The 13,951-nt window shown below is 44.6% G+C and overlaps 1 protein-coding gene across 1 annotated transcript; it reads right to left on the bottom strand.

Annotated features, from left to right (window-relative positions):
• Positions 1 to 10,715: 10,715 nt before the first annotated feature.
• Positions 10,716 to 13,044, bottom strand: LOC136488013 (uncharacterized). Its single transcript, XM_066485074.1, has one exon. It carries the CDS (start codon positions 12,900 to 12,902, stop codon positions 10,989 to 10,991), a length of 1,914 nt encoding a protein of 637 aa, XP_066341171.1. The 5' UTR covers positions 12,903 to 13,044; the 3' UTR covers positions 10,716 to 10,988.
• Positions 13,045 to 13,951: the final 907 nt, after the last annotated feature.

Raw genomic sequence — 13,951 nt, 5'->3', positions numbered from 1 at the left:
AAACAAAGCATTTCCATACATTGATGATGATGATCTCACGAGTGAATGGCAGCTTCGGCTAGTGACTACAGTAAAATCCGATTTATCTGGGACGTGTTTGGCTGGACGACACCGGTGGCAACTGGCAACCAAGTCAAAATTCATCTAAAATCGGAACTTCTCCATTATCATCTAAAAAAAAAGAGAGTCAAAATTCATCTGTTGGCCGTAGAATCGATGCCATGAATTGTCTGGCTGACTCTAGGCGCTTGAATCAGCCGCTAGCTGAAGGTTGAGGTTGCTAACGAACGATCACTAAGGATGCCATGATATAGCCGAAGAAGTCGTCTCTAGCGGCTGCGGCGAATAAAAATCAGGACGTCAGGAGCTCCGCTCATCACGGGCGGCAGGCAATGGCATCAGATTCAGCCCTGTTTCTGTTCTTCCCCATTTGTTTTGATTTGTTGCCGGCCATTAACTTCATAATCCAATGATTCATTGGAGTGGACACGAGTCTACCTTGTTCTTGGCTGGAGTGGCAGCACAGATAATTTTGCTAACTTGTTGAGGGAGAGAGGATCAGTCTCGACGTAGCGTAGCGCCACAGATGATTTTGCTGATTAATTTCTAGCGTAACCAAACACAAATTATATAATAAAACCCACACCTACGGTTTATGGTCCGAAGCCTGTGATCAGGGCTAGCAATCGAAGTAGCCTTCTTGGCCAAAACGATACTTTGAATTGGAACAACCATACGTAGAGATTAACGGAATTTCTTTGTGGTGCTAATATAGAACAACCATATTTTTGAGTTTTTTCTTGGGGGAGATCATGCTAGTAATATAGAAGGGATATTTTGATGAGGGAGATTGCCATACTATTGATTGAGCTACTATCCAACCTCAAATGAATTTTATCAAGATGGAATACATTTGATAATACCAAAACTCTACTATAACATTTCTCTAAAACATAATGAGGCTTTAGATATCCTGTGCTGGTGAATCATCACTTTCCATTAAAAGAGTATTTTAATCGTTGGTGTGGCTCAAACTGTCAAGGAATAACTCTTATTTTTTTTTAAAAAAAACAAGATATGATTTTGCATTATTTGTCCAACGCTCACAGAAAAGGATGCTACACCGAATATTTGACATGCCTGGTCACCACAAAATCTAGTGATTCTCACGTAGCATCAGGAATGAAAACGATCAGAAGCGGTACTATAATACAAAATCCAAAAATAGCCGTTACAGTTTTTTTTTAATCAAAATATCTAATAATAAAAAAGAGTAAAAAAACTGTTCTGCTAACATTTTTTCGAAGAACCGGCAAGAGCATGTCGGGTATGTATTAATAGAGAAGAAGTTTTACAAAAAATAATAAAAAGACAAAGCAAAACCTCACGAAGGAGGCAACAGCAAAAACTACCACTACAAGAGACACAAAACCAACGATCCTTAGAAGCAGCATCCGTCAAACATCACTCTGCACGCCAAAGGGATAAGAGATGTAAACTAGAAGAGGGAGTAGGTTTCCACGCCAATGCCTTCAAAGAGGATCAATGTTTTTCAACCTTATTCCTATAGGGTAGGCTGGGCCTCATGACAATGCCTCCAACGAAGGACGTGCCACCAAAGGCATCACCATTGTCAGCCAAAGCCAAGGGCCTAGCAGGGCCTTCGCCCGACAACCCCGACACCCAAACTCAAACCAGCCACATCGTGGACGACCACAGCCAACCGCCACCAGCAGGTGATCGCTGCGGCACCGACAAGGTCACAGGCATGCGTGACCTGCCGCCGCCACGCCAGCCAAAAGAGCCGCCGCCATCCTACATGACACCAGGCACCGTGGAAAGCCACATCTTGAAAATAACATTTTTCATGTTTTAATAAAAATTAAAAATAGAAATAAAAAACAATATCATGCTCTACACCAAAATTTTATGGATTCGTACCTTACTTTTCTCCAAAAATATTTCCTTTTATTGTGGTGTTTGGAGAGAAAAAACTAGCGTTGTGCCCCCGGTCAATGCCAATGTCCTCCATCTAGCCTCCACGTGTGAAACAGGAAAAATATTGGGTGCAAACCATGCTCTTGGTGCAATCGTGAAAACCCTTCAAAAACCGTACTTCGAGTTTTCCAAAGATTATGAAACAATGCAAATCCACAGTTCATGTATATATGTACATTGTAGCAAAAGTTGGGAGGCAAACATATTGTGTAAAAATCCATACAAAAATGACAAATTTCAGGTGCAAGTGCACTAGAAGACAAAATTCCTGGGAATTTGTCTTTAGTGCAAATACTCATGAAATTTGGTATTTCCATGAGTTTTTATAGATTGATTTTGCTTCCCAACTTTTGCTACAAACGTATATCTATGGATGAACTATGAACGTGCATCGTTTCATAATTTTTGAAAACCTCTAAGCAGGGTTTTTGGAAGAGTTTTCATGATTACATCAAGAGAGTGGTTTGCACCCAATATTTTCATACGAAACAAGTGCTCATAATGCGTCAATGCCTATGCCCTCCATGGAGCCTCCACGTATGAACAAGCGCTCATAATGCGCTTAGATGTGGGTGAAGACATGAATGAATAAATGATTTACAAGGTCCTACACGCGCAAAATCACTAGTGTCATGTAGAGGGGTATAGGTTCAAGAATTGTTCAAATGTCATGAGTATATCTTTATTTGTTCAATTCCACAGCAATTATGCGACGATGACGTCCATCTGCAGCAGATTTGACGAAAGAAACAAACTGGTAATTCCAACTCACTCTATGTTAACTGTGTTGTAATCTGCCTGATGATAAGTGCATGACCAAACAAATTAATGCCAAAGAAAAATTCACCGCGGCTATCTCAAATAGATAGTGCTAGCTAGTACTCCTTCCATTTCAAATTATAAGTCGCTTTGACTTTTTTGGTATATCTATTTTGTAGACATATGCTATATCTAAATACATAGCAACATCAATACAAAAAAAGTCAAAGCGATTTATAATTTGAAACAGAGGAAGTACTTATTATGCCATAGATCTTTGCTGAATCTATGTATAATATAACTCAACAACGAACCTAGAGATCAGCGGTAACAGTGGCACTTGTGGTGCCCATTGCGGAACTTGGACTCGTCGCCGCGCTCAGGAGGTCTCACTCTCACACCACGAGTTGCAGGCACCGTTCTGATCCGAAGAGCACCCGTTCATCTGGTTCTGCGAACCCCATGAAAGATGGACGAGGCTGCGGCAACACGTAGATACCACATGGACAAGAAACAAAGCATGTATTTGTTAGCTATATATTAGTTCTAAGCAAAACAGACAAACGATGGCATTATAGAGCTACAGCTACTGAGAGAATAAGGCGTGTCATCGTCATCGTCAAATTACCTGCCGAGGCAACAAGAAAGGCGAGCACGATGAACACAACTACTGCACCTGTACGGTCCATATGATCCTCTGTATAAGAATTACTTTACGAGCTAGCAGAAAATATTTCGATCTCGAAGGATGATGTTATAGTTCGTCGTCTTTGGGTTCCTACAGCTATTTATACCTGGAGACTGCATGCCTTTGATTCTGAAGTGTCCAAATTAAGAAAATTAGTATTGTTATTTACTATATTATGGAAGTTAAATCGTTTCTTTATATTATTTTTCGATCTAATTCCCTTCCAAATTGTTCCAAAAATGAATGCCTTCCAAACCAACATACAGGATGTATGCGGAGGAGAACGGTTTTCAAAGTTCACATGGAGGCTGGATGCACAGGTAGGACAGCATGCGATTTAGAACGATACATTCATATAGGTATCGGTCGATAGGTACCCCCTTTCATCCCTACCTGGTATTGCCGCGTCATGTAGGATCAAGTGACCTGTTTGAAAGTTACGGTGAGGGATAGTCCTTTTTTTTTTTTTTTGATAAAGAGGGATAGTCCAATTGAGCTTCCGAGAAAATTTGTGGGATCAAGTGACCTGTCTGCAAGTGGTGGTGAGGGATAGTAAAATTGAGCTTCCGGGGGAAATTTGCGGGACGTCAAAGGCTATTGCGCCTCATTACTCGAAGTCGAAGGAAGATCTCGACGGGGGGCAGGGAGCGCCGTATCCATGCAAGCTTTCTTTGTCTACTGGAAGGCCGTCGCCATGCCATCATCCATGCTCCAAACACACACCCATTAATTCTTCTACTAGTCCCGACGCCGACGCGCGTGCATGACCCTGTGGAGTCTCCCTCGCTGCCTGTCTCATGTCTAATCGCAAGTTCATGCCGGCACACGCAAGATCGCAAAGGAGCATGCCATACGCAAGACTTCTTGACTCGGACGGTGCTCCGAACGAACTGTCGCGGCGGCTTGTTCGAGCGTCGCTCTCCACGCCTGCACAACTGTCCGGATGCATGGATGGGTGCCGGAGTATGCTGCGAGCTAGTGACCTACTCTAGGTGTGACCACGTACATCCACAAAGTGGACCGTTTGAACAGTTGATTGAATGATGGATGAACGGGTGGAAGGCGACGAGCGACCGGACATGGCAGATGGCACATTATATTGCCACTACAACTGCCTGCCTCAAGTTGACCTCAGGCAAATTAGTTCTTTCCAGTTGTTCAGCAGAAAAGCACATGACCAACGGAAACGCACCTTTTTGTTTCATCAGAAACTATTATTTATTTACTAGTCCGTCAACACGTGCTCTCGCATGGGATAAAATTTTAAAAGATGTACAACTAATATATTTTATTAAGAAAAAAATTACTTATATTAAATTGTATGTTTTTCTTTATTTATTTGCACACGTGGAGAGACGTCAGGAGATCGGAGTCTGGAGATCGCACTGGTACAGAACAAAGCTTTACTCCTGGTGGGGAACCCCCTCTAGTCCCAGTTCCCTACCTGGGAGCAAGCATCCGGGACTAAAGGGGGTCCTTTAGTCCCAGATCAGGAATAAAGGGGGACCTTTAGTCCCGGTGGGTAACACCAACCGGATCCTCCCAGCTTTAAAAAAAATAATACCTCCCACCGCTGCGTCCCGTGAGATTCGAACCCAAGACCTCATGCATTGCCTCGCGCGTAGCTTACCACCCCACCTACACAACACATCTGACAAAGGATGGGATGCTTCCCTTTTGAACTAACCCATCGGGGGACCTTTAGTCCCGGTTGGTGTTACCAACCGGGAGTAAAGGGTCCTTTAGTCCGGGTTGGTGTTACCAACCGGGACTAAAGGGTCTCCTTTAGTCCCGGTTGGTAACACCAACCGGGACTAAAGGTTGGGGACTTTTAGTCCCGGTTGGTGGCTCCAACCGGGAGTAAAGGTCCACCTTTAGTTCCGGTTGGTGTCTCCAACTGGGACTAAAGGTCCCTTGCCACTGTGCCGAGCGCAGTAGCCATTGGGCAGGGACATTTAGTCCCGGTTGGAGACATCAACCGGAACTAAAGGTCTCTCTAGTCCCGAGCGTAAAAAATGCCGGGACTAGAGCCCATTTTGACCTCGGATGAAAGGTTTATTCTCTACTAGTGTCGGGAGGGACGTCGTCTTCTTATTTGCACACGTGGAGAGTTTCGTGTCGGAACGAGACTCGTATCCGTTCCTATTGAACGCAGGACTTCGTATCCATTCCTATCGAACGCACGCAGGACTTCCTAATGAGTCGCAATTGGGTATCAATAGGATGGCACCGGGGAGACGATTACTCTAGAGTCTTTTAGGTGTAGAGATTCATATTTTTACTTTGCATGACACCCCGTGTATTTTAATATCCAATTAGTTTGAAAACCTTGCCATTAACTATGATGACCCTTGTTGCATCACATATATTAAGTCATGAATCTGAATTTTGATTATTTAAATTCAAGTTAAAACTCTTGTGCTTATTGTATCTTTTACTAACTCTTATTTTGGACTGTTTTAAAATAAAAATTTTAGGTCGTATAGTACATTTCTAAAGACTACAGTAGCATATTCAATCATTTAAAACTTATAGCATGCCATCTAAGATAAGTGATAGAGCTTGAAATGAGATCTTGAATGGGGTTAATTAGTAGTGCTAACCTCAACAGCATTTTCAACCTTATTAAGACTTATAATGATCAAATCACTCTAGAGTAATGCTAAAGGGCCGAAAAATTATAGCCATAGTAGTCTCCCACAATTCTTAAGATGATTGGATTTTCCTATCAAGGAATTATATGTGCAATTTTGGTTATATTATCAATATAGAAGTGTCAAACATTTAGTTAAAATATATAAATATTGATAAAGTAACAACCTCTATAAATCATGTCATGATTACTAATATGGTTTTAAAAAAATTGTTAGCATCATTAGTATATGAGTTGTTAAGAAAATATTTGGATGAAATATAGCATATATATTTATCGCTCATACATGTTGACACAATGTGTATGCTTACATTACTCAAATCTTAATATATTAATATTGATAGAAGTGGGTAATGTACAAACATCTACATGTTCTATGGTTATTTTAAACAATTTATAATAGAAGATATTGATTATCTTTTAGATGTAGATTGAGAGGATATTTAATTTTCTTAGTAATGAGATGAAAATTGGGTTACATAAATTATTTATAGTAATATGAGTACATGGGTAATTAGATGAAATTTAGGTCTATTTTAGATCATGTTTCTTAATGGCATATGTGGGTAGTTTAAATATAGAGCCATGAGTTATTTTATGTTGTTTTATGTAATAGCAAAGGTGGGGTAATTATTTAGAAAATAGAATATATTATAGTTCAGCTTTTTACTTTTAATCAAGTTGTACAATTTTTTCCACTTGTTAGGTAGAAACTCTAGTGTTTTTTTACTTTTTATTCAAAAATTATTTTTATTAAAAAGAGTTTAGGTCTTAGAAATATTGTTTTTCTGCATGCTAATTAATTTAAGTTGAAATAGATTGCACTCTAGCACCAAACTTGTTCAATTTGTTATATCAAAGAATTATGTGTGTAGTATTATTTTATATATCATAGAGTGCTAAAAATTAAATTACTAATATTGATATGACATAATGCTTCAGTTAAAATTATAGTTATTTAAAAACAACTTATGAAATTCATTATTAGGGAGTATTATATAATTGAAAGGGAATTACTAGTGGTTTGTTAGTTAAACATTTTCCATACTTATAAGCTATTAAAATAAATATTTATCCTAATGTATACATGTTTACTTGGTATTCATGGTCAAACATAGCATTATGGTTATTTAATTTCACGGGATTAGAAGTTTGTAATTTAGAAATATATATTTCTCCTCGTATATACATTGTCAAACATATCATGTGATTATTTAATTTCATAGTTCTAGAAGTTTGTAATTTAGAAATATATATGTCTCATACTTTATGAATATTGGTTTATTTTTTTGTAATACCACATATTAGTATTTACATATAGATTTGAGAGAGGTGGGTAATTTAGGTGCAATGTGAGGGGGTTATTATGAATTATGTTTCATAATAATGACGAAATGGGTAAGATACAAATATAGTGGGTTATTTTTGAATTATTTTTCATAATGAAAAGGTGGGGTAATTTATATATAAACTTAGGGGGGTTCTTTTTAAATTATCTTTCATAATGACAGAAGTGAGTAATTTATATGCAAAATTAGAGGGTACTTTAAGTATTTTTCATAATGGTAGAGTTAGGTAAATTTTTTTATATAAATTGCAATAAATCCATTGGCTATTATCGGATATGCTGATTAGCCACCAAATTAAAGGCCAGATGTTTCTTATTAGTGTGAGATAGGATTTATCTTTTTTTTTCTAGCACGTCTGGTGAGAGTTAACGTGGTGTCTCCGTTGGGGACTCTAATTAATAATAGTAAGATTTTCAGACTTTGGCTACATACCAATAGTCGTTTGTTCTGAAAATACTTGGACTTCCAGATGACAAATCGATCCGCCGATGTGGCCGGTGATCGAAGAAAGCCGGTGGTGGTGGGGGCAAAAGCAAAGAAATAATTGACGCCATTAACGCCCGCATCGCACTCTCGTCGGATACGGCCTGGAAAGGAGGCGGACTGCCAGAAAATGGTGCGTGGGAAACCGTACGTGTGTGTGTGCGTTGCCTAGCACTCACAGTGCCGTGACGGCCGCGCCGTGGCCACGCTCCTCTCACGGGCAAGCCCGCAAGTGAGCATGTGCGAACCGGTAGGTCTGGCGACGGCCACGCGGTACGCCGCGCTGTACGTACGTACGTACGTGCCACGTTACGCTCTGGCGTCGTCGACCGTCGTTTGCACGCCCACATGTCCGCGCGAGAAATTGGTCGTGCATCGTCGCTGGCGCGAGGCCCAAGCCAAGGTGAGTCGTGGACTCGGCGGTTGGTGGTAGCAGCTAGCTAGGTAGAGCCACGGCGTCGCGGGGTTGTTCGGCCGGCGGCCGGAGTGGTGCGCAGGGCGCTCCGGCCGCAAACGCGCGCGCGAATCAGCTGTGTTTGGTCTGTGGGGGGCGCGCGCGCACTGTTCTATCACTGCCATCCATATGCACAGGGACTCCAGGGAGAGCACATGCCAGTGCCACGCCGCGCTTTTGTCACTTGTGCTGTGGTGCCGCCTCGTCATTTTGGTCCGTCCAGCGGCCATCGCACGCCAGCGGCAGCGATGGAGCCCGCGGCTCGGGCACGCGCGCCAACAGTCCAGGCAGGGACCGCCCGGGCATTGAGCTTTACCAACACTGGAACATGTCTTGGCCTCTTGGTCTGGGCGTACTCATCAGCTCTCCGGGCCATCTCGTCCCGTCTTCACTGGCTCTGTAGTGAGATTCGCATCAATCCACGTGTTTGGTATGGGTTGGAGTGAAACTTGCACTAAATTTCATCTAATCCACTCTATGGATTGGAGTTGAATCCGAATCGCATCCAAACGAGGCTTCAACGAGGCCGTGCCCGCCCCCCGCAAGCGAAGTCCGGAGCTAGTGAGTCGTAGCTGCGGCCAGGCTAGAAGGCTATAATGCCTACGATCAGCACTCTCAGTCCTCTAATTCAACGATACAGTCTGAAAACACTGCCGTTTCGAAGCACAAGCAATATTTCTCGTGTTCAGGCGCGTCCACAGCTCAGATTGTCCCAACATTGCTGCTGATTCCAGTTGCTGGAATGGTCAGGTGTTGAACACACGGAAACGAGGAAAGCCGATGGCGCGATTTCTAATTTATCATTGAATTTACAGATTATCTTAAAAAAAAATCAATGCATTTACAGATTATATGGCCCATACGTCCTCCAGTCTCCTACACACGCCCACGAACGAACACGCAACTACGGCAACGACTTTGGAGCATGAGGCTGCTGCATATTTTTTCTCCTAGGGCGAAATCAAGGCCCGGTGTGTTTAATTGATGTGGTTTTGCGGGTCTAGGACAAAATCACAGTAAAGTTGTGTGGGAAACGGGCTCTGGGTATATCAGAACCAACCATTTGCAAATCACACTAATAGGCACATCTCATGCTGTGTGTGGGCAGTGGGCTTATGACACAGCGCTTCACACGGATATCTGCAATTCGGCTTTGTAGCGTACAGGACCAGAAAATGCACTTCCCAGGACAAAGAGAATGCCTGCTGCTGCTGTGAAGAAGCTCCACGCTGAGCACAATTGCCATCTCAGTCCGGCACATTCCATTGCTGATGCGAGCTGAGAAACCAGGCTAACTGACCAAAACAAGGTCAACGAGAAGACGGGCTTATCAAGAAACCAACCGCTAAGTACCCGGCGAGCTAAACAAAGGATGGTTCTTCGTGATGGCTTGGACTTGAAGTGAAGATGCTGAAGCCTAACAGCATAAAGTATTGAGGCAGGAAAGGTGAGCAATGCAGGTAAACTCTACGAACCAAATCAGAACCAAAACGGCTGGGTAAGGCCAAGATTTGGCTTTGCCTTGTTAAGGTCAAGAACCAAACTGGCACTGGCCCAAAATGCACTGACAGAGAAATCGAGGGGCAGTAACTGCTCATTTCAGAAAGGAAAAATGCAGGGTTTTGACATGGACAGGGTAAGTTTAGCTATAATGGCAAACACTACTGACATGTTGCTGCAATTTCAGAGGAAGATGCACCAAATGCGTGGCAAGACAGATTGATTTGAAAGATGCATCATAGTTGAAGTGTAGAAATGGAGATGACCGATCCATAACTCTGTTCTTAAGGGAAGTGGCACTGCAGCTCAAGCCTTAAGTATCCATGAATGCAAACGACTGGACATCATAAGTTTCTAGGTTTCCAGCTCACAGATTTATTGGTTTTCAGCAAAGACAAGAAATGTTAAAAAAATTAACATTTTTTCACTCACCTAAAAGGAAAGGGTAAAGCCATCGCATGAACTTAACTGGTATGAATCCCATTATCTAAAAATGCTGGTACCGATCCTCACATGATTATAGTGTTTCCAAACCAGTTGTACAGAATATTGGTGTTCATTTGATTGACTGAACTGAATTTATGTTTGTCAAAGACAACAAATTTGAAGGGCGGGCCTGGTGCAAGCGGTAGAGTCTTACCACCTGTGACTGGAAGGTCCCGGGTTCAAGTCGCGGTCTCCTCGCATTGCACAGGCGAGGGTAAGGCTTGCCACTAACACCCTTCCCCAGACCCCGCACAGAGCGGGAGCTCTCTGCACTGGGTACGCCCTTTTTAACAAATGTGAAGAAAACACACAATTCATAGAATGGAGAATGGAGAGTAACACGGGTCGTGGTGGCAAAAACCAATGAGCTATATAGCAGAGATACAGAAGACAGCTGCAATAATGCATGTTCAGCTAATTGTTTCAGCACAAGCCCAACGCATGAACTGAATGTACTAATGTAATCTGGAAACACAAAACCGTGGTATAACAAAAAGTGATACCGGCTACTTAGCTACAACAAGGCTAGGGGTGGCATAAGAGACGCCAACAACAGTCCAAAATATCCTCTGAAGCATAATATTTCATAATATCAGCTCACCTTAGCACACCAAATGTTCAGGAAGAAGCTGGGCATGTATTCACACCATCCTTGCAATCACGCGTAAGCTCGTTGAACGTCTCCACATGCCTCTTCCCCCTCAAGAATACCTCAGTGTCAACTGCAACCCTCATGTAACCATCAAATTCTACTGGCTTACCATTGCTCAGCACCTTAGTTTCAGTGAACCACTCACTATTCTCATCCCACAGGTACTTGAAATCATCGAGGAAGTGTGTTTTATACTTTTCCTTAAGTGGGTCAAAGAACGATTTGTCAGGCTCATTGGTAGCAATGTACAAATACCGGCCAGCACCAACCTTATCATTAAGTGACATAAGGAGACTGTCTGGCGAGGTATCTCTATCAAGGTTTGGCCAAAGTTGTGTGTTCTGCGCTTTCTCCCCTCTGACAACATGGACCGAGTCGAAGTCCCAGTTCATCCGTGAGGCAATGGCAGATACAATCTCCATCAAGCGACGAGATTTCCACAGGAAATGCCATGGGCGCTTGATTACTCCCTCAGTCTCACCCTCGCACACACGTGACCAATAGTTATCAGGCTCGACACTCCCAAACTTCCTCATGATCAGTGTGTCCTTGACGTCACGAAGTTTCATTGGGGTCATCCTGATGTCTTCAGTATAGAAGTTCTTGAGCCTATCTTTCTTGTGCCACTTTCCCCAATCTTGCCAGAACTGGCTCTGGTCGATCACCGACGCTGATTCCTTCAAATGCTCAAAATCAAAGTAGAGCCTGAAATCTCTATCTTCATCCTTGCCACTCGAAGTATACCGTGCATTGAGGCAGACATTCAAGTCCATGACAAGAGTCCGGTTCAAGAACTGTGCCTCACCAAGCGCACACAAGAACCCCCAAATAAAATGGTTCATGCTCTTGCACCTTTTGCCACCACCGATGTAAATGAGGTACTTTCCACGGCTGAAATCGGACTCAGAAGCAACCACTGGCAAGCTGTCATTGACAGCCTCACCAACAACAAACACCGGCTCCGCTGCAGCCCCAGCAGCCTCATTGCTGGCAGTGTTCTCGTCCAGCCTAATCTGTGTCTTAGCCGGCACGAAGTCGGTCACAGGTACATCCTGCTTCCCCTTCTTCCCTTTCTTCCCCTTGCGCCGTCCGTTGCGCTTGGCACCCACACCCGAGTGGTACTCACCCACGGTGTCGACCACGAGGGTGCAGGTGTTGACGTCGCGGGTGAGCGTGAACCGGCGGTAGTCCTTGTAGTATGTGGTCCGGCCGGTGCCGATGGCGTCGGCAGCGGGGCGGAAGCGCCATGCGAGATCACACTCCATGGGACTCCCCGGCACCGCCACGGGACGGCCGAAGCGGTAGAAGTGGAGGTCGGGGAACCGCTCGATGGCCGCGCGCATGAGCAGGTTGAAGAGTTCCCTGTCCCCCGTGCAGTCCACGGGCGCCTCCGTGTCGCAGGAAACCGCCTCCGCAACGGCGGCTTCCTCCGCCACCGCCGCACCCTCGCCCGTGGCGGCATCAGTGTCGACGGTGACGGCCCGCTCCGTCTCGGGCTCCGTCTTCTCGGCCTCGGCGCCAACTTCGGAGAGCTTGATGAACGGGACGGCCTCCGCAACGACTTCGACACCCCCAGCGGCGGCCTCGCCGGCGGCGCCGGTGGACGAGGAGTTGAAGTCCTCCCCGGTGCGCAGCACGGAGTCGTCGGTGAGGAAGGTGGAGGTGGATGTGGAGGAGGTGAGGAAATCGGTGAGCTGGTGCGAGGACGGGTGGAGGAGCGGATCGTCGGGGCTGTGCACCGCCGCGAGGAGCGTGAATGCGAGCACGGCCGCCACGAAGAGCGCGAAGAGGAGGTTGCCCCCCGACCGCAGCGCGGTGCGCAGGTCTGGCACCCCGCCGCGCCACCGCGGCGCGGACAGTGCCGCCGCCCGCCCCAGCATTCGCGCGGATCTGGGTTCGGATTGGGAGTGTAGTGGGGGAATGGGAGTGAGGCGGGGGAGGGATCTGGCTGGATGGGGGCGGACGCCGACAGGCGACAAGGCGACAGGACGCGAGCGAGGGGTCGTGGAGGTCACTCCTCTGTTGTTTTTTCCTGGGCAGTGGGCAGGGCACGCGGCCGCCGGCAGTTTGTTGATCGGCCAGCCGGCCCGTTGACTGCTGCGGATTGCGGCCCAGGGGTTTCATCTTTTACAAGATCTTCTAAAATAAAGCTTGGGGGGGTCCATCAATCCAAATATACAATTAGTTTCAAACTAAAAGCTCGTCTATCTAACTCATGCGCTACTCGATCTGCATCCCTTTTGACAGTGTTCAATGAAGATATCACTGAAGTCCCTCCACAACGAATAGCTTTCATCATAAATCGCAGCCACCGAAGTCGCCGAAAATCCTCCGTTCTCCATGGTTTCAACCACCAATAAACAATCTGATTGAACGGAGAACGATTACTCTGTTGGCACCAGTATGCTGAGCTAAAAGATGTAACTATTCTGCTACATATGTGCATCTGCTACATGGGAGAAGAAATTGTTCAACGCTGCCACAATATCTCCTCCACAATCTCTGACGATCAAACCTGTGCCACCTCCGCTAGTCACCGGATGAAGGACGCATCCACATTAACCATAAGTTTTCCTTTTGATGGCTTGGCTCAACCTTTCCAAGTGTTTACACCTTTCTGCATTGACAGCATATAATTGGTTGAAATCGCTGCAATAGCCTAAGGCCCTGTTTAGATCTCACCCAAAAACCAAAAATTTTCAAGATTCCCCGTCACATCAAATCTTGCGGCACATGTATAGAGCATTAAATGTAGGTAAAAAGAATAACTAATTGCACAGTTTGCCTGTAATTGACGAGACGAATCTTTTAAGCCTAAATAGTCCATAATTGAACAATTTTTGCCAAATACAAACGAAAGTGCTACAGTAGCCAAAAGCCAAAAATTTTCGAAAGTAAACGCGCCCTAAGCTGATTGATGTGCCCTCTG

The sequence above is a fragment of the Miscanthus floridulus genome, chromosome 1 (assembly GCF_019320115.1).
Source record: "Miscanthus floridulus cultivar M001 chromosome 1, ASM1932011v1, whole genome shotgun sequence".
Lineage (NCBI taxonomy): Eukaryota > Viridiplantae > Streptophyta > Magnoliopsida > Poales > Poaceae > Miscanthus > Miscanthus floridulus.
The sequence above is the reverse complement of the archived record's forward strand: the minus strand, read 5'-3'. Positions and strand labels throughout refer to the sequence as shown.